We start from the raw sequence: 20,585 nt of genomic DNA, 5'->3' as shown, positions 1-20,585 counted from the left end.
TTTCTTTCTTTCTTTCTTTCTTTCTTTCTTTCTTTCTTTCTTTCTAGCCATGTTTCATTCTTTCTTAAGCTCCTCTGTTTCCAGTCTAACTAGAAAGTGCATGCATATTTCTTTCTGTCTTCTTTCCATTTTCTTTCTATTTCCCAACAATTCTCTGCAAATCTGTCTGGGCAGACTTCTTGTACCTCCAGGAAAATTCTAGGCCCTCAAACCATTGTTTCATTTCTGCTTTCTATACGCCAAATCTTTTCCTCAAACGTGCTCCTCCTTTTTTCATAGACTTAATTATTGTTTTCTTGCTTCTCATTGCCTTTTTCTCTTCTAGTTGCCACATCTTTGCCCCATATAATTTCTTAAGGCCTATTTCATTATTCTCTATAGTTTTATGATTGTGAGCATCCCTGTGTGCTTTCATTAAAAAGTCTTTCTCTAGAAAGAAGGAAAGAAAGGGTGTAACTCTTGGGGAGGGGATTGTTTACCACATCCCCAATAACACCCAGGGATCTTCACGGGTGTTGACTCAACAACACCCACGTGCATTTTAAAGGTATTGACCTAACTCTGGCTGATCTTGGGGCTTTCTTCAGGTCTTCTAGTGGGTGAGATAAATATTAAGCCACAGAAAAATGCATGCTTCTTTGCCACTTACCTTGATTCCTGGGCATGTAGATAGGCACTCTGGGCAGCCCACCAGAGGCTCACAAGTGTCTGCCCTCTGGGTTATTCATACCTGCAAAGGGAGGGAGGGGGGCATGTGAAGGCTTTCTTCTCTCCCTCACTTCCTGAGTACACTTGGATGCTGGTTCCAGGCAACAGTGACCTGGCTCTGAGATGGCCAGGAAGGATGAGGAAGAGTCAAGGGCTCCTTGATAATCCACTGTGACCCTTTTACTTTACTCAATGTGTTATGTGGCTGCATTGTGACCATTGTTCCCCCGCTCCATCCCCTGACCTGTCTCATCCCTGTGCGGGGGTCCCTGTTCCTCCAGAAAGCCCCTATGGGGCCTGGCTTTGCTTAATGACTTCCCCAGTTCCTCATCTCCTTCTAGGACAGGCCCCTCAGTAGGAGGTCCATTGTAATCACTTTCTTTTTGCTTTCATTACCTGTGCTCCTCCTTGGTGGGGGCCATAGTCTAAACAAGGGAACTCGCCTTCCATTGAGGAGAAATTGCCCCAGTGGACACAGTCTGACCTCTTTCTCCCCTTCATTGTGTAATAATTATTGAGCTATCACTACCATAAAAAGCCATGGTACCAGAAGGCTTGCAGGGAGGAGACCATGGTACCAGAAGGACTGCAGGGAGGAGAGTTGAGATGATGGGAGTCCTTGAAGGAGCCAAATAAATAGTGTCCTCTCCTTCCCACCCAAGGTATGAACTGATTGAGAAGTAAGACAAAGGAGATGATGCACTAAAGCACAGTATTACTGTATTTTCTCAACACTGGAGAATATGGCTTTTATCTGTAGAAAAATGGGGTTCTTAATAACAGTGCCAGAATTAGACAGGAGACCACAAGGCCACTTTTTGAGGGCAGTTTGTTCCCAAAAGGAAAGGAGAGGAAGAGGCAGAGTGCTCAATTCCTGGGTCAGAGTAAGGCTGGAGACATGCCATGTGTATCGTAGCAGGGGGAGCCCCCTGCTTGAGAAAGAAGCATTGGGGTGGGATCTTGTTGCCCTGGCTGTTGTGGACTGCTTGACCTTGAACGCTTGTTAGCCAGGGGAGGAGAAGAGTGAGGCGGCTTCAGGTGTCTGTAGCATTGTTATTGCAGTATTATTGTATGCTCGTACATATAACGGTGGGAGGGCATTTTGGGGTGGAGGCTGTGTTGTTCACTGTGCTGCTGAAGTCTGGGTAAAGTAACTTTAGACTTTGGATAGGTGAGCAGCTAGGCGGGCATTGATCAAGGTTGCCAGGGGTTATTCTGTAGAGGTGGCTTATCAGGAGGGGGGTCCATCCTCCTCTGCTTTCCATGGGCTTGCTTTCCAAACCTCAGCTGAAGAGCAGAACCATTCTTCAGCCAAGGTTACATGTGGGAGTTTCCTACATCGCTGTGATTGCCTGTGTGCTGTTCCAATCCTGAGGGTACGGTTTCTGAATTCTTAACTAACAGAGATCCAAGGGTTATCCATCACCGTTGGCACGCTTTTGTATTCCACATTACCAGAGCTACAAGAATATTTCTATCTTCTCTCCTACGTGGTATTTTTAATCAGTGGGATGTCATTGGGTACTATACTTTGCCTTCAACACCTGCACCAGGGCAGGACACCATGGACAGCGCCACAAAGACTGCTCTCAGCCAAAGACTTGGTGGTTCCCACCCCGCCTTGCACACTAGACTTTGTGTGCATGAGGAAGGAACTTTTCTCTCTTTTCAGACTGCTGTGTCCCTTGCAGGCAGAACAGCCTGTGGCATATGAAAGGTCCTTAAAAATTATGTGCTGAATGAATTAACTGGCTGTATTCTGAGTGCAAGCTCTTGTGTTCCAGTTGAGTATTATCTCCAAATGTTAAACACCATTGAATTGTAGAGCAGAAGACTTTAAAAGATTTTAATTAAAGTGTTCCTGGAGTAGAACAGCTGAGAATGTTTATTATGTGTGGATTTTAATTTTTCTACATTCCAGGTGCACCTATATTGGCATTTCAGTGATAAAAACAATTTAATTATATATACCAAAAGCTTTTTAAAAAACTTTGCATGGTGATACCAGGAAAGCACTGAACTTGCCAATAATCTATTAGATGCTGCAGTGTGGCTCAGAGTCAGGTGCTAGATGAAACTTTTGTGTGTGTGTGTGAATTCAGCTATTGAGCTGAATATAAACAAAATACATTTGTGTATTCAGCCTTTGAGTAGGACATTCTCCATAGGCTCCATGAAGATTTTGCCACATGATTCTCACTAACGTGTGTCTATACTATCTCTGCCATGGAGATCATAGGCAAATGCTGTTTACAAGCTCTCCTCAAAGTTTATAGAATTGCTGATACTACATGGTTATTCATTATAATATTGAAACTATTTGTTAGAACTTTGTGGAAAAAGAAATCTTTGTGGAAAAACATAATAATATCAGAAAATAAAGTCAGTTCTTTTGAAAGGCAGTTCCTATTATCTTTCCATTTTGAGAAATTATTCTCAGTTGAATTGTATTACCATGGTGATGTGTTTGCATTTCAACAAAACCAAACCAGACTGTAAAGTAGAGCTCTGCACGTCTAGCTCCTGTCCTAGGACTTTTATTGCAGTATCCTTATTATTAAATAAAATCTCCTATGTTCTGTCTAAAAATCACAACAAAGAAGCAATTTCCTCGGCCAGACACAACAATCTGGATTGCTGATCTCAGAATTCGAAGAAATCACATAAAAGTGAAAAGGAGAACAGGCATTAGAGAGGTAAAAGTCAAATAAAGGACTCACCCACAAATGAATAGAAATATATACTTGTTCTCTAAAATAAGACTGCAGAAGTAAGCCAACACAGGAAGGGCGTTTTGCTTAATGAGAGTTGGACGTGTGGCTTAGTCCCCTGAGGTCTGAAACAAGTAAACCCTTTCAGGATTGTCAGCACATACCTCCCTGTCTCAAAGGAGAGCTCTTAGAGCTGGCTCTCCTGCTCTCTGTTTGTGAAGTTTGTTTTACTCTTTGGAATAATTGCACACGTAATTCTGACAACTAAATGCAAAGTCTACAGGAGGTAGGTTTTGAGTTCTTCGAAAATTCCTGCAGTTCGTGCCAATGGGAGGCAGGAAATCGTTTCGCATGATGCTATTTGCATAAGAAGGAAAGAACACATCATTTATTCTAATCAACAAAGTGTGAAAACAAGATCTGGACAGATGTGCACAACCATCCTATCACTCCTGCCCAAATATTGTATCAGTCCATCTTGTCCCAGATCACAATTTTGTTTGCCCAAGAATACATTAGCTCAGTCAGATCTGGGTTCTCACAAAGCTTTTTGCTAGCTGCTGGGCTTACTGGTAAATAAGCAGTGTGGTTTTGCTTAGCAACCCCTCCGTGGAAACACAGCACGCTTTGTAAGCGGTGGGGAGGTGGGGAGGCGGCTGGCTCGGGAAGCAAGGTATGTGCCTCTCAGGGTCTCTGCAGCTGGTCTCTGACATCGCAAACATTATCTTCAATCCTTAGTCTTGCAAGGCTGATGAAGAACTAGGGGGAAATTAATTGGAAGGCAAATATAAAGTGTTCAAGATTGTGAGCTGAGACTGTGTGAGAACTCAACCCAGAGTCAACACAGAAGAACCAAGAGAGAATGAGGACCTTTTTTCTCATTAAAAATGAGGTAATTATAGGAGATAATGTATCCAGGAAGCCCACAATGACTTCCTGAAGCTAAACAAAGATTATCTTAAGCCAGACATGAGGGAACATTCCTCAGTAGCTAAGGGCAGCATTAAATCTGGGACTGTCCACATCTAAGAAAAGATTTGAACTTGTACATCCAAGATAATCATTAACAGTCACTGAGCACTTAGCAGGCAGTGTGATCAGCTTTTGCACACTCATTTAATTTTCCAAACAATCCTGTGAGGTGGGTTCTTTTACGTCCATTTTATAAAGGAAGAAACTGATGTGTAGAAAGATTGACAAACTTGCTTGAGGTCACCCAGGTATATAGCAGTGGGGATGGGAGGTGTGCCAGGCAGTCTGCTCTTAGACCCCGAGTTCCTATCCACCGTTTTACAAGTGGTAGGGTGCAGTTACAGGGCTAATGGGGATTCAAAGTCCAAAGATCACTGGATGAGGTGTAAGGTAGTTTGTGGTTCCATCTTGAAAGCTGTGAAGCGTCCAATTAAGGCAACTGTTTTGTTTCATTTTAATGTCTGGAGGGCAGCAAAGGCATGGATATCCAGAGTAACATATATTGCTAAAACCTTACGTCCACACCTTGTCCTTTTTTTAAAAAAGGTTTTTTAATGTTTTTACTTTTGAGAGAGACAGAGACAGAATGCGAGTGGGTTAGGGGCAGAGAGAGAGGGAGACACAGAATATGAAGCAGGCTCCAGCCTCTGAGCTGTCAGCACAGAGCCTGATGTGGGGCTCGAACTCCCCAACTGTGAGATCATGACCTGAGCCAAAGTTGGGACGCTTAACTGACTGAGCCACCCAGTCGCCTCCACACCTCTTTCTAAAGTGAAGTATGGGTAGACAGCTTTTCATACACACACATGCGAGACACTTGACTTATGTCCCTAAAATACCCCAATGATTGACTTCTCCACGCATTCACTGAGCATCACTGTAGGATGTCTGGAAGCAGCAGCCCAGGAACACACGTGCTGGCTTGGGCAGTGAGCAGTGGTGAAATGTTTACCTTGCTGATAAACTCTCCAACAGATAATACATTTAAGACACCACTATTTAGCCTTTGTTACATACCTCCCTCTTTGCCACGAAACGAATCCTGTCCTGTGCCATCGTCCCTTCTGCCCACCTCTGAGAGCTGGGGAATGTCCCCCAGCTTTCACATACGTGCAGTCCTCCTTTGCCAACCTCAGCCTCATGTGGGTCGCAGTTGTGTCCCCAACCCTAATTTATGACTTCACAAGTGTCTCACAAACATTTAGTTCACTTTACTTTTATTATGCGTTTGTGGAGGACAATTTATGGTGTGTGTGGCGGGGGGTGGGGGGGTGGGGGAATGGTGTGTCCATTGCCAGCAATTAGATGAATTTAATGATTGATGGCGAAATCTCCTTTCGGGCTTTGGATTTTTATATATATCTATAAACAAAACTAGGCCAGTGATACATAAGTTCCTGGATTCTCAGAGGGACTCAACTGCCCTCACCCAGTCCTGCTATCATATCCAGTCTGGAAGTTTATGAAATGGGGAAGACATTCCCGTGGTTCTCAAGTGATTTATCTGGTCACAATACTTCTGTGCAAAAATACTTGGAATTTTCATTTGCGGTTTCAACAATATCAGTAAATTATCACTTTTTTTTTCCAGATGGCTTTTCTGAGGAGATGAGGAGGGGACCATGTAAGAGCATGGATCAAATAATTTTTCCCTGTTCCCACTTTATACACTGAGTGCCCTCTTGGGAGTTAGAGCACATGACTACTTTTCATAAGGAAGGATTGTATTTCTTTGGGTCTTCTTGTGTGTTTTTAGGCAATATACTGATCCCAGAACTGGAGTGGAAATCGTGCTTAGATTTGTGCCAAAATATGTTCTCCACTGTAACTGCTCTTACTGACTGCCCTGTGTCCTCCATTTTGCCGTGTTGAGCATACCTGGGACTGGGACCCCAGTCAGGTGGGGCTGAATGTTTCTGAGGCATGATTAGAGCGGACAGCAGCCTTTCCTCCTTTCAGCTTCCTCATCCCTGAAAATTTCCAGTGAACAAGCAACACCATCCTTTCTCCCTCAATTGGGGAGGAGGGGATGGAAGGAGGGGAAACCTAGTCATCTTCTTGACTGGCATTTCCATGGTTGACCCAAGTGGCTCATCTTAGAAGACACAATTGACTCTCTCTGTTCTGGGAAGATGTCACAGAGGTGTCACTGCTTATTACTGAAGGCTAGGAATTCCCGGACAGATCGCATAGTAACACTTTTTTATTCTCAGTCTTCCTTTCTAGAAGGGAAGCAGGATGGCCTGTTCTTCATGGGGGTTAGTCTGGTTGATTTTGTTATGAGGGGGTAGGTTGGAGGGGCGGGGTGGGGGGGACTCTGGCAACTTTGTTTGAGCTGGGAAATTGTTGAGTAACTTGAAGTCTGGTTCCATCAGTAGGCACTGGACTGGGAGTTAATCACATCAGAAGTCTAATCTTGGCTTTGCCTCTAATTAGCAAAATCATTTTGTGCTGGTCCCTCAACCCCTCCTGGCTTCTGGTTTTGCGTCTATAAAATGAGGTGTATGAATGCAAAGGTCTCTCTGGGCTCTGAGGTTCTCTGCCTTCTAATTCACCAGAAGGCAATGAATAGGAAACAGAACACATGGTAAGGATTTCCTAGATCCAGTGCCCCACATGTGGTGTATTTTTGCAGAACATCAATCTAGGTGGTGTAGAAAGGCCCATTCATTCTGGTATTACATGGTTTTGGTTGGGTTATAGTGCTAGGGCCCCCTGATGACAATTGACATGCCAGTCCTGGGAGCTTTGAGAAGACCTTAAAGATTATTTAGTCCAGAGGCAATGCCAGTGTTGTCTTGAGTGCATTCAAAGGGAATACCAATGATGCTTCCAGTCTACCTCTGGACTCTGTTGGCACTGTTTCTTTGAGTGACGTCAGTCTAGTACCCAATCTAAATGCTCTCACCTCCTGCTGGCTCCTTGAGAAGCTGATCTGAAATGAAGCTCCTGTCATTTTCGACAGTGACCCCATCATTCTGGCTTAGACTTTTGTCCGTCTTTGGTGGATAATACTGCCTAAACACGCCGTAGCGCTAGCTCAAACACATGTGTTTTGAAAGAAAAGTATGTTATAAACGTACCACTTCAGCAGGGAAGGAGGGTGAAGAAGCTGGAGTCTGTCTCAAATGAGTATGGGGGTGGCTGTGTTTTCCTTGTCCTCTGAACATTTTAGTCTGTCTCAGGCCAGCTGTTTTTGTTTTTGTTTTTTTCCCCAACACGTTCCCTTTGATACAAGGGAAACTAGGCGCCAAGTCCATCACTGCCACTGTGGAAAGAGCTCCAAACCTGTGCCCTCCTAAAGGAGGGTCGATAATACGTGAGAAATGGCAGCAACCCCTTCTGGGGAATAATTATATTCGCACCAGTGAGGAAGTTAGAATCAGCATTTGGAACCACTTGAAGGACATTCAAGGCATGACCTAAGCAGGGTTTCTTGACCCACGGTCCATGGTTTCTTGACCCGGGGTCCATGAACAGCCTTCCTGGGGTCCAAGAGCCACCTATAGAGCATCTGAAAACTTCTGTCCGTGCATTTTTCTAGGAGAGGGTCCACAGCCTTCCTTCCTCTGGTTCTCCCAAAGTTGCCCATGACTGAAGAAAGGTGAAAAGCCACTGACATAATACATTTTTTTCTGTGCCTCTCTGTCCTCTGAATCCAGGGTGATAAAGCTGACCTATCTTTCTGCTTTGCTGTTCCCAGAAAAAGCAAGTGAGCCAGACCAAGATCCGGGTCATCTCAACCATCCTGTTCATCTTGGCCGGCTGTATTGTATTTGTGACGATCCCTGCTGTCATTTTCAAATATATCGAGGGGTGGACAGCCTTGGAGTCCATTTACTTTGTGGTGGTCACTCTCACCACAGTAGGCTTTGGTGATTTTGTGGCAGGTAAGCTCCCTGGGCATCCCAGTCACCAGGGCCCCCAGCGGGGAGAATATTCTGTTGACAGTGCTTTTTACAACCACCAGGGGGCGCCTGGGTGGCTCATTGGTTAAGTGTCTGACTTCCGGCTCAGGTCTCCCGCTCACAGTTGGGGAGTTTGAGCCCCGTGCCTGGCTCTGTGCTGACAGTGCAGAGCCTGGTGCCCGCTTCTAGATCTGTGTCTGCCTCTCTCTCTGCCCCTCCCCCGCCCCCCCCCCCCCCACTCAACAACAAATAAACACTAAAAAAATTTTTTTAACCACCAGAAAAAACGTTATGGGAGAAGCAAATGGAAACATCTCAATGTCACTGCTGCTGTGCATGGACTCATTTCAAGCCCGTGGTCCCATGTAATATAAAAAGCCGCAGATTCTGCTGTGAAAAGAAAGCCGGCCCCTTCTTCCCCAGGATGTTCATTGCCCTTATCATCGTATGAATTATGCATGAGTGAAATGAATTTCTCATTGAATGTTAGACTTATGATTTGCATTAAAGCTCCTTGAATGAATTGATAAAGACTGTATTAGCAAGTGGCAAATAAGGAACTTTGGGGAGATTAGCATAGAGTTTAGCCTGCAGCCATCTGTGGGTTAGGCTTCCTGATGCTGCCCAGGGGAGGGCTGTGGTCCCCACAAAAGTTATCCTGGGCACAAAATTTAGGACTCAGCTGACTAGTAGAAGCCGAGACCCGTCCCAAGGGAGTAAAATTTAACGGATTCTGCATGAATGTATATTTTAGAAGCAATAGCCTTCATTGTGAAAGTCAATGCCAATGAACTATGTTTATAGAAGCAAAAGAAAACCACCATCAATTTCATCTGGGGACAGGGAATTTGAAAATGAAATGAGATCTGGCTTCTTACATGTATGGCTTTCCCAGAGTGTGGTAGGAAGGCAAAGAGAGAGAAACAGGCCATCCTTCTGTGTCCTAACATAATTCTAGGGGGTCGGGCAATGGATCGTTGCCTACTCCAAGAAGTGAACGCTTTGATTAAACAACTCTGTCCTAGGCTCAACACGTTTGAGTGGTGTGTGTGTGTGTGTGTGTGTGTTATTCACCAGTTCCCGGTTAGGCAGCTGCGTAGACATTTGCAGGCTGAGATCATGGGCCTCCCATCCTTTATTTGACACATGATCCTGGCAGCACCTTGGTTTCCTCACAGAGTATGGTGCTCGCCAGGATGACAGGGATCTGGGAATCCGGAAAGCAGGACATTCTGGAGGGGATACTGAAGTCTTTTCAAAAGGTGCCTGGGTGCCTCCACATTCATTCCAGGCTACTAGGGGTCTTCTAGCTGTTACAGCAGGGCAGATGAAGACTGCAGTCCAGTTTGTAAAAAATAGCAGTTTTTATATTTTTTTCTTCCTTTTTATTGCCTAAGGACAAAGCATTGCAAAGTCAAAGTGATTAAAAACTTTACAAACTTACAAAAGCCGGGGGTCTGGGTCCCCACCAGTCTTTCCTTATGCACAGTCACTGTGCGTCTCCTCGCCTTGGGTCAGGAGTCACTTCATGCCATCCGAGCAGAGGCCTGAAGCTCCGGAGAGAAACCACAGGGAACCCGTTGGGACGATTTCACAAACTTCTGTAAGTTCCCCCAGGGCATGGCTCGCACTGGTCTGTGCTTCCAGGTGCGCTCGGTGTTAGTCCTGGGCTGTCTGCTGGACTGTCTGTTATAGGACACCTGTGACGAACCTTCTCTCTAAACACCTGCTCGACTCAGCCTGTTAATCTGCTAATCTGGGGCACAAATAGCAGAGCCTTGGAATATAAAATTTAAAAATGTATTTACTTAGTGATGAGCAAAGTTTTAATTTGAATTTAGGTTATCCGTTTATTTGTTTGAAGTTTATTTTGAGACAGGGAGAGAGAGAGAGAGAGAGAGAGAGAGAGAGGGAGAGAGAGAGAGGGAGAGAGAGAGAGAACCCCAAGCAGTCTCCGCACTGTCAGTGAGGAGCCCGACGAGGGGCTTGAACTCATGAACTGTGAGATTATGACCTGAGCAGAAATCAGGAGTCAGACACTTAACCGTTAGAGCCACTCAGGCAACCCCCAGGTTATCTGTTTACATATAATTAATTATACAATGCAAGAAAATGCAGGGAAGCCTGACATTAAAAAAGAAGATGACATTGACAATAACGTAATTGAATATCTTACATTTTACTGTTATAAGTTGTGATCTTGTAAAACCAAAACTATTATAATCTATTCACATTAGAGTCAATGTATAAATACCTACTATCTACTTTTGTTAATATTATTGAATCAAGGCTTTCATGTTAATTGAAAGGTGAATATGAATCTGTAAAGTAATATGAATTCCATTTTACAAAACAGCACTGATTGACCGAAAAATAAAAAAGAAAATGAAATAAATGAGCCCCAGATTTAACGCACATGAATGTTCTCGGTTGGCCGGTGTGATGGGACTTTATTTAGAGCCTTGCTGCTTCAGTAAAAATGTCAGAAAGAGGTAGCTTTGATTTATTTAGATCCTAGATGAATACAGTTGGCCAACCTAAATGATTTTGCATATGTTGGTTCTAAGTAAAAAAGTTAAAGATAACCCAGGAAAGAAAATGTGTGACTTGTTTAACATTATGATGTGTATATGGGTCCCTGCTCTTCATTGTGGATGGGAGAGAAGAAAGGTCATGCATGTTCTTTACCTTCTAACCCACAGTGACCGCCCTTATTAGGGAACACTGCCCAGCTGGTGTCTTTCCTCCCTGGAAGGAAGGGGAGGGAGGGGAGGAGCAAGGACAAAATGAGAGGGGCCTCTGGTGCTTCAAGGGGTCCTGCCACTGATTTTGATTTATTATTTCTTATTACCCACCACGGATTGAGAGCACTTAGCACATACCGGCACTTGACTTTATCTTTACTTACCTCGCAAGGGCATGACCCCCACAGTCACAGGCCTGGCGCTGGTTTAATTCCCTTGTTTACTGTTGATTACAAAGCCTTATTTCTTTTGTTCTGAGGTCTCCACGGACAGGGTGTCTCTTATAATTCACATTGCTGACTGCGAGCGGACCAGGCCTTCCTAAATTTGGGTTTCCAGAACTTCTGTAGATTGTGGTCCAAAGATGCATGCCTTTAAGGCATGAAATTTGTCACAAGCTTAGCAACAGGGAACGAGGCCCGACCATTTCAAAAAGGTGCATCAGCAAGAGTTGATAGTTGCTCTGAGTCAGCATCACTTCTAGAAATATAATCGGAACGTTGGTCATCATGCAGGATTAAATGCTGGCTTATTTTTATAGCCGACTTCCTTTGGGACAGCCTAACAACTTCGGAGCATTTCGAAACCCTCAATGGGAGCGCACACACGGAGCTCTGAATTCCAGACAAGCGGTTGAGAAAGGAATCCACCAAAGGGTGCCTTTTGTGTTGTTTGCTAGCGCACCCTAGTGGCAGTCTTTGGCGGGCGGTGGTGATTTGCTGAGGTCAATATTTACCGTCGGCAAGCCCCTCCTCCCCCCGCCCCAGGCTCTGAGGACCGAGCTGCACGGTTCTCCCGCCCAGCGCGGAAAAGAACCTCAGAAACCACTTACTGTTGCAGGAACCCTAGAGAAAGCTATGGGGGAGGGGGGGGGGGGCGTTGCCTAAAAGGAAAAACAAAAAAAAAAAACAACAAAAAAAAAACAAAGGCAGCTGAACCAGACCGAAGTGTGGTTGCCCCAGAGCCCGTTAGCGATGTTTGGAATTCTCATGTTAAGAAATGGCAGTGGCGGGGCGCCTGGGTGGCGCAGTCGGCTAAGCGTCCGACTTCAGCCAGGTCACGATCTCGCGGTCCGTGAGTTCGAGCCCCGCGTCAGGCTCTGGGCTGATGGCTCGGAGCCTGGAGCCTGTTTCCGATTCTGTGTCTCCCTCTCTCTCTGCCCCTCCCCCGTTCATGCTCTGTCTCTCTCTGTCCCAAAAATAAATAAACGTTGAAAAAAAAATTAAAAAAAAAAAAAAGAAATGGCAGTGGCTGTGGAGATCTTGAGCCCTTGTGGGCTGCCCTGCACCCTGGGTTCGGTCCCACTGACAGGAGCCACAGGCCACAGGGCCTGCCCACGTGCCTTTGGGAGGTATTACTGAGACCATAAGAGCTCAGACTGGATTCCGTGGGGCTCGATGAGGTTGCAACCACCACTCAGTGGGAAAGACTAGTAATCACTCCTCGTGTAACACCTTAATTACCCATACATTGCTAATGTTCAGTTGCCTTAGAAATGGCCGCCTGGGGGCTCTCGGGCGGCTCAGTCGGTTAAGCGTCCGACTTCAGCTCAGGTCATGATCTCTCAGTTTGTGAGTTCGAGCCCGCGCGTCGGGCTCTGTGCTGACAGCTCGGAGCCTACAGCCTGCTTCAGACTCTGTGCCTCCCTCTCTCTCTGCCCCTCCCCTGCTCACACTCTGTCTCTCTCTCTTCCTTAAAAATAAATATTAAGGAAAAAAAAAGTTTAGAAATGGCCGCCTGCCTGCCTCACTGGGCAACAATGTGTCACAGGGTGAGAGGCAGGCTGATAGCAGCCATGTCATGGAACTTCTTCACTTCTTCAGGAGACAGCGCTGAGGTTGGAGCCTATTTTACACGGCTACTTTTGGTAGGGCCTGTAGGAGGGTGAGAAGAAACAGGCTAATTATTTGCAATAAATGACTGGTCCTTTCAACGGAACAGCCAGTCAATGCCATCAGGCAGCTGGCCGATTTGGTTTGATAGATTTCTACCGTAATCCCTACATATAAAATAAAGGGATTGGACTCGCTGGCCTTTTAGCTCGAGCACGGTGATTCTAATTACTCAGACTGATTGACCTTTTGGATTAGCATCGTGTAAACACCATCCCTCAGTTAGTGTGAAATCACTACTGTGAGGATCAAAGTCTCAAGGATGCCATTAAGTCTAATTTTACTTCCTCACATCCACTCTGCTCTTAGTAAATGCGTGTGTTAAGGGGGAAATGGTTCCAAGCCATTTGGGATGATTGATCCTTCATTTTTATTACATTAAAAAAATTTTTTTTTAAGTGTTTATCTATTGTTGAGAGAGAGACAGAGTGTGAGCAGGGGAGGGGCAGAGAGAGAGGGAGACACAGGATCCGAAGCACGTTCCAGGCTCCGAGCTGTCAGCACAGAGCCCTATGCGGGGCTGGAACTCATGAACCTCAAGATCAAGACCTGAGCCGAAGTCGGGACGCTTAACCCGCTGAGCCACCCGGGCGTCCCTATTTTTATTACATTTAAAGGAGTTTATGAAAAAAAATTGATGGCTGGGCCTGAGCTGTTGTCCCTCTCGCTCATGTCTTTCATTGTCAAACCAAGGTTGAGAAGAAGTGGACCAAACTGGCCACTGACACGTTTCTGTTGTTGTTATTTATTTTGAGAGACAGAGTGTGTGCACATGAGCAGGCGAGGGATAGAGAGAGAGGGAGAGAGAGAATCCAGGCAGGCGGCAGGCTGTCAGTGTGGAGCCCAATGCAGGCTCCATCTCACAGACTGTGAGACCATGACCTGAGCTGAAACCAAGAGTCGGACGCTTAGCCAACTGAGCCACCCAGGTGTCCCTGAAAAGTTTTTGTTATGGGTGTTACTGTTAGTGGTCAAGAATCAAAGAAAGTTGGGGCGCCTGGGTGGCTCAGTCAGTTGAGCGTCTGATTCTTCATTTTGGCTCAGGTCATGTTTCCAGAGTGGTGGGATTGAGCCCTCTCAGTCTCTCTCTCCGCTCTCTGCCCTGCTCACACACGTCCTCTCTCTCCCTCTAAAATATATGTGTATGAAAGGAAATTAAGCCACAGGCCAGGCTCCTTTAGGGAAGGGACAAATCTTTTCCTTGCCTGTCACCTCTTGTATACAGCAGGCCTAACAGCTGCGTGTCAGATGGTGATGGGAAGACATCTCTGCCATGTGGACCAGAATATGTTTGTTCTGCAAAGACCATATGCTAGGCCCTGGTTAAAATAACGTTTGGTTGTTTTCAGGGGGAAACGCTGGGATCAATTACCGGGAGTGGTATAAGCCCCTAGTGTGGTTTTGGATCCTTGTTGGCCTTGCCTACTTTGCAGCCGTCCTCAGTATGATCGGAGATTGGCTACGGGTTCTATCCAAAAAGACAAAAGAAGAGGTAGGACTCCTTCCAAATTCTATGAACGTTCCTGAGATCAGATTAGCTCATGTCAAGAATTACCTGTCTCTCTTCTATGGGCACAAGGGCTTCTTAAATAAACGGAGGGCCCCTGTGGCTTCCTCTTTTTGAAGCATTCCCTAAAAGCCAAGGTCAACGGAATAGCAGTTATTTCTGGATCCCTTTTCGGCAGGTGAGAACATCTGGTGACTCACCGGGCCAGAGATCCGGGAAAGACTAGTAAACGATGACTGCTTTTTAAAAAATGAAAAGGGAAAAAGGAAAAAAAAAAAAAAACAAACAGCGATTGTCAGCAGGGGTAGGCTGTAGCTGAGGCTGGTGTGCAGACTGGAGGGAGAGGTTTAGAACGTTTTTAAAAAGCTTGAGAAAGATGGCCTGTCCTTCAGGTCTTGGGGTCTATATGGAAATGCAATAAAATACTATGAATCCTTCTTGGTTCCCTGAGACTGAAGTCCTTCAATAGTGGCCAGCCATGAGGAAGCAAACACAAGGGGTCCCTTTCACCATCATCCCCTCTCGGTTATCAGATCTATAGAAACAGACATACCCATGTGTCCAAGACACGCAGTCTTTACTCCCTCATGTAAATGTGCATGAAAACAAAGGCAAGAAAAGACATAAGAGGAGAAGGTAGATTCTGTGGTTAAAAACAATGTCCATGTAGTTCTTCTAGGAAGAGAGGAAAAGATAAAGGCAGGCAAGAGAAGAAAGGAGCTAAAGAATGGAAGGGAGATAAGAAAGAAACAGAGGAACAGCTTCTTTAAGGGCACCTGCTCACTTCCTAGAAGACAGACATTCTATACAGAAGGCCCCAGGAGAAAGTTACTGTGTGGGAATATTTCCTTTCCCATATCATTCCCGGGCCCAAGTGTTAAATTTTCCTGCCTTGCATAAACACTGTCAGTGTAGTCTTCAGTCCGATCCCCCAGAGAGCTAAGTGACCTGCTGAAAATGAGCCATAGTGAAAGTAACCACATCAATATTGACTTTCCTAAATGCAAAAATGCAAACTTCTGAGTTAGTTGCTCATCCGTGTAGAAAGGCATGGGACTACTAGTCTCGGTGCTGCTGAATGAGAGCCGAGAAATTTGGTATTGATCCTCCTGCAAAAACTTCACTCTGGAGGAAGAACGTTCTGTGGGCTTTTGCAGAACATGACCAGGAAAGTTTGGTCACCAGGTGCTCTGGAGGGTCTCCTTAAACCAGAGTAAGCTCGACAGCACACGACCGTGTGGCCCAGATACAGGGTGAGCGACGGTCCCCAGGTTGTCCAGGACTGCAGAACACAGGACTCTGTGTTTTACAACCGGGACAGTCCTAGTCTAACTGGGACAGGTGGATCACCCTTCCCAGACAGGAGCACTGGGGAACAGAGAAGGGCCAAGGACCCCCTGAACATCTATCTGCTTTGCACCCCCTGGGTGCTTTCCTCCTGGGAATGTCTCTCTCTGTCTCACATAACGCCAAGAGCTCCGTGAGCTAGACATGATTACCCCACTTATGTTGGAGGGATGAGGCCATACAACTAACAAAGGGGTGGGTGCGTAACAGGAACCCAAGCCTGTCTGCCTTCCAACAGTGATCTCTCCCGCAGAGAGCTCTGCCTCCCGTTCAGTCACCGCCTCCACATCTCAGGCTCCTGCCCGCGGCTTCTCTAGCAAGTGTAACTCCCTGATCCCCCCCTCCCTCCCCCTGGGCCTGTGCTCCCCCATCTCCCGGCCTCCCTTGAGCCAGCCTTCCCATCAGGACATCCAAGGGCTGTGGGCGCTGGGGGCGGGTGGGGGCTCGAGGCAGGCGGAGAGAGGACTTTCTCATCCTGTCGCTTTTCTGTCTCCCGGCCAGGTCGGTGAAATCAAGGCCCACGCGGCCGAGTGGAAGGCCAACGTGACGGCCGAGTTCCGGGAGACACGGCGGCGGCTCAGTGTGGAGATCCACGACAAGCTGCAGCGGGCGGCCACCATCCGCAGCATGGAGCGCCGGCGCCTGGGCCTGGACCAGAGGGCCCACTCGCTGGACATGCTGTCCCCCGAGAAGCGCTCCGTCTTCGCCGCCCTGGACACGGGCCGCTTCAAGGCCTCATCCCAGGAGAGCATCAACAACCGGCCCAACAACCTGCGCCTGAAGGGGTCGGAGCAGCTCAACAAACACGGGCAGGGCGCCTCGGAAGACAACATCATCAACAAGTTCGGGTCCACCTCCAAGCTCACCAAGAGGAAAAACAAGGACCTCAAAAAGACCTTGCCCGAGGACGTCCACAAAATCTACAAGACCTTCCGGAATTACTCCCTGGACGAAGAGAAGAAGGAGGAGGAGACGGAGAAGATGTGCAACTCGGACCACTCCAGCACGGCCATGCTGACTGAGTGCATCCAGCAGCAGGCCGGGATGGAGAACGGGCTGGTCCCCACGGACACCAGAGACCAGGAACTCGAGAACAACGCATTACTTGAAGAGAGAAACTAAATGCTGAGGACCTTGGACTTGACCAAGCGTCGTGTTTTTTATATTCACCCTGAGACACGTGCCTTAAACAGACTTCTCGTTAGTCCGAAATTACATAGCATCGAAGAATATATTTCACTGTGCCATAAACGACTGAGATGAGAAAGATCGCTCTGCCAAAAGGAGTCAAAGAACAAAGACTGCACTTCTGGTGGCGGCCGCAGGACACTGGGGGAGTGTTCGCACACGCAGGAGGTCGTGGCCGCAAATGTTAAGGGCGTGTCTGGGACGGTGCTTGCACCCCTGTGTGGTGCCACCCCGGCCCCAGCATGTAGAAAAGGGCAGCTATTCCTTAGACCAGCCTTCTGAAAGGAACAGATGTGTCTCCTAAGTGGAGTCTCATTTTCCGAACCTACTGTTAGAGATACGTGCACACACAGAAGGGGACCAGATGGGGGGTGAACGAGTACCTGCAGGGAGGGTCTGAGTTGGCATTTTGGCATGTTGCTCCGAGCTTGAGTTTTGATACAAACCCTTCAGGGCGCACCTACTCTTTCTAGGCTCCAAATGAGCGTCTGTGGGACCTGAGAGCACGTGGAATTTGTTGGCAACAGATCAGAGCACACGTATTCAAAGGTGCAATTGCTTTCCTCATTACAAAAGAAAAAAAAAAATCACAAATGCATCACACTGTGGAATACCACCTTAACCAATGACAGAAGCCTACTGAACTTTGTGTTTTTGACGAACGATGAAAAAAGTGAACCCGCGAGCATCGGCGGACACTCGGCCTCATCTGCTGCATGGTTACGGGCACAACATCATGCATTTTCCTCAGTGGGTGCAGTGGTGAAAATAAACTGGTTCTGAAACGTTCACGTTCACTTTTCTAGTGGAACTTCGGTTATAAGTCGTTTTGATAAGAGGGGGAAAAATACCAAAACAATTGCCTTGCATGATGCCAGTGGCTTGCTGTTCTGTCTAGCTGATCCTAATTTTTTTTTATAAAAATAGACATCCTGCATGTCTGAGACATACCAAGGAGGACCATGGCATCATTCCATCTCAGGGCTTTTTGTCCCTTTGGGTGTCTTAAGGTAGACATAGTGACGAGGTCCAGTCCTGCTATCTCCAAACGAAAGAAAGATTCCCCCAACAACTCTTGTACACGAAGATTGAATTGTTTTAAAATTGCCTGCAGCTTAAGTGCCATTAATGCCATTTACAAATAATGCTTAAAAGAAATATTTACAACATTCCACTTTTATGTTTGGGTGTTCCTTATTTTGAAAGCATCACTTCTTTTCCTTGCTTGTTTCTTTAGCCCACACTTGCTGCTCACGAAAGTTGGAACCCCAGTGTGATCGATCGTTTCAAGGCAAACAATAGCAACACCTGATAATTGATTGTTCCATGAGGTTGAAATTGTGAAGGAAAGTGGGGGAGTGGCTAGTCATAGGTTTTGAGAAGATTCTGAATTGATGATTTTTTTTTTTTTTTAATCAGAAAGGGCAAAATATGTGCTAGGCTCACCATCCTTACCCTTTTGCATAACTGGCTGGCCATTCACACTTAGCTACGTGGACCACACTCTGAAGCCTTTGGACTTGCACACCCAGGAGGTTGCAGGTTATGGTCCTCCCAGGCTCAGCACCGCCTGTTGGGGGTTTCACACAATTCACACACAGAGTGGATTTAATCAAGAGATCACAGGATTAGTGGAGACTTCCCAAAACCATCTAATGCTTTCTGACTTCTGGGGAAAATTATATCCGCCACATCCTTGACCACTGGTACCAGGGCAGACCTCTTCCTGCCCATCTCCCCAAAATGCCTGGACCACATGTAGCTCCCCTTCCCCCTGCCCCAAATTTTGGGCTCCAGCTAAAGTTCTGGCATTTCCTTTGGGAAGGAGCCAAAGCAGAATCACTTTCATGAGGCCCTTCCTGTCCAACGGTAGATTTGGTTTAATGCCTCCACTTGGCTGGAGCTGTGGCTCACTGGTGACATCCTGTGTCCACACATTAAGAGACACAGGAAACGATGCTTATGCAGGTGTGGGCGTTGGCTCTTACTGGGAGAGTCCTTCAAGCCTGCAAAATGTGTTTTCATTGGTGGATAACTGGGACTTTCTTATTCCAACAAGTTAAAACCTTCCTGATTAAACTATCGATCCACCCTGTATTACTTGTCACCTTCTTTACAGTAATGTGTTAAAAATTCTAGACCCTACAGACAAATCTGGCGAAGAGGCTTCCCTGTCATTTATCCAGTGGTTTCCGTGGGCCAGGCACTAGATTTAGGCACTTTATGGGCGTTAAATGCTCGCTGAAACCTCACAGGAACACTGTACTAGAAGTGGTTATAAACCCACTATACAGATGAGGACACAGGAGCTCAGGGAAGCTAAGTAATTTACCCAATGGCACACAGCAAGAAGGTGGTAGAGCTGGTATTCAAAGGCTGTCTGACCAAAGTCTGCTTTTGACTTTGCTATAGCGTCCATGTTATGCATTCTTTGTGTGTGTGTGTGTGTGTGTGTGTGTGCATGTGTGTCTTTCTAGTTTCATGGACATGGCATACAGAGGTGGGGAGAAGATCTCCGTTACCAAGAGGGCACAAGGTCTTTGCGGAAACATGACCTCGCGGGTTACCCTTGCAGTTACGTAAACATTATTTTGGTTTGGGTTTTGGGAAGGCTGTATGCGGCACACTTTCTGTATTGTTAAAACTGCCCTTTGAAAGCACTCTTTTGCACTTTACTTGCTTAGTTTGCAGGAACTCCGTATACAGCAGGAATAAAACAATTCAAAGCACTAAACTAAGCTGCACATTCTACCAAATGGAACAGGTGTTGGTGTGTGCTTCCCCAAATGAGTCAAATCACAGTAAATACAGAGGGATCCAAAACAGCCCTTGGCTGAGAGTGGGAAAATCTCCAATATAACCTGTTCCCTGAGTACAGGGGGGGACAAAGCCCCAAGGAATATAATCAAAGAAGAGCCCTCCCTCTGTGGAGATTGATCCATTAAATATGCAGTGTTGGACAAACTATAACATACTCTCCAAAGGAGATGCTGAGAGGGAATAAGAACTTGGACTCTGCTTAGTGTGTACAAGCTAAGATCTGGGGGGAGGCTAGTTGTGAAGCTGTTTGAATGTCACCCTTGTAAGATGGGGCCAAATAGCATGTAGCAAGACTGCTACAAATTCTAAACACATGTCAGCACAGCCCTGCCCTTCCAGCCTGCGCTCCACCCCCTGCCCACATAAACCTGGAATAAATGCCTCAATTTTGCACACAGGAAGAACACATGTTCCATATCTTCAGTGGGTGGTGACTTTCGCTTCACCTGGTAACTGGGTACCAATTTTTTCTTCCCTAACAGATCTGGAGGTTTACTGTTGACAGCTGAGGGACGGTTTGGAGACTAGAGCTCCATACCAACTCCTCACCCAATAGCAAACTCTAAGAACTTAGTGCTTTTGGGGTAGGGCCCTAATGTGTGTGTAGGTAGGGGTATTCCTGGCCTACAGGTGGGGTGACTGGGACTCTTGGTCTGCGCTCCCCTGTCCCAGCCTGTGATGGTGGGCAACTGAGTCCTTGCGCATCCAACTTTGTTACCTCATCAGCACATCGAGGGAATTGAACACACAAAATCATCGAGGTCCCTTTTAGTTCTGCAGCATTCTGA

The 20,585-nt window shown here is 46.4% G+C and overlaps 1 protein-coding gene and 2 long non-coding RNA genes across 8 annotated transcripts in view; 1 reads left to right on the top strand and 2 right to left on the bottom strand.

The window, feature by feature from the left end:
• LOC121032155 (uncharacterized) overlaps window positions 1-5,564 on the bottom strand; it is a 19,981-nt gene extending 14,417 nt beyond the window's left edge. For 3 of the 4 annotated variants that reach the window (XR_005791118.1, XR_005791116.1, XR_005791117.1), the window contains exons 1-2: window positions 5,409-5,563; window positions 650-730 (exon numbers count right to left, since the gene is read on the bottom strand). This is a non-coding gene — a long non-coding RNA (uncharacterized LOC121032155). Of the gene's footprint in view, window positions 1-649; window positions 731-5,408 lie in introns of all 4 variants that reach the window. The other variant, XR_005791119.1, reaches the window with a different exon arrangement.
• Window positions 1-19,070, top strand: part of KCNK10 (potassium two pore domain channel subfamily K member 10) — a 133,362-nt gene extending 114,292 nt beyond the window's left edge. For all 3 annotated transcript variants that reach the window (XM_040477939.1, XM_040477938.1, XM_040477940.1), the window contains exons 5-7: window positions 8,095-8,281; window positions 14,285-14,427; window positions 16,291-19,070. In XM_040477939.1, coding sequence (XP_040333873.1) covers window positions 8,095-8,281; window positions 14,285-14,427; window positions 16,291-16,911 — 951 coding nt within the window. In that variant the 3' untranslated portion in view covers window positions 16,912-19,070. The remainder of the gene's footprint in view (window positions 1-8,094; window positions 8,282-14,284; window positions 14,428-16,290) is intronic.
• LOC121032157 (uncharacterized) lies at window positions 9,417-12,047 on the bottom strand. The gene is made up of 2 exons (XR_005791120.1): window positions 11,208-12,047; window positions 9,417-9,691 (listed from the first exon to the last, which is right to left on the bottom strand). It is a non-coding gene; the product is annotated as an uncharacterized LOC121032157 (long non-coding RNA).
• Window positions 19,071-20,585: the final 1,515 nt, after the last annotated feature.

This window comes from Herpailurus yagouaroundi, unplaced genomic scaffold (assembly GCF_014898765.1).
Source record: "Herpailurus yagouaroundi ecotype Mexico unplaced genomic scaffold, PumYag 141, whole genome shotgun sequence".
NCBI classification, from domain to species: Eukaryota; Metazoa; Chordata; class Mammalia; order Carnivora; family Felidae; genus Herpailurus; species Herpailurus yagouaroundi.
Note: the sequence above shows the minus strand (reverse complement) of the source record. Positions and strands in the feature narration are given on the sequence as shown.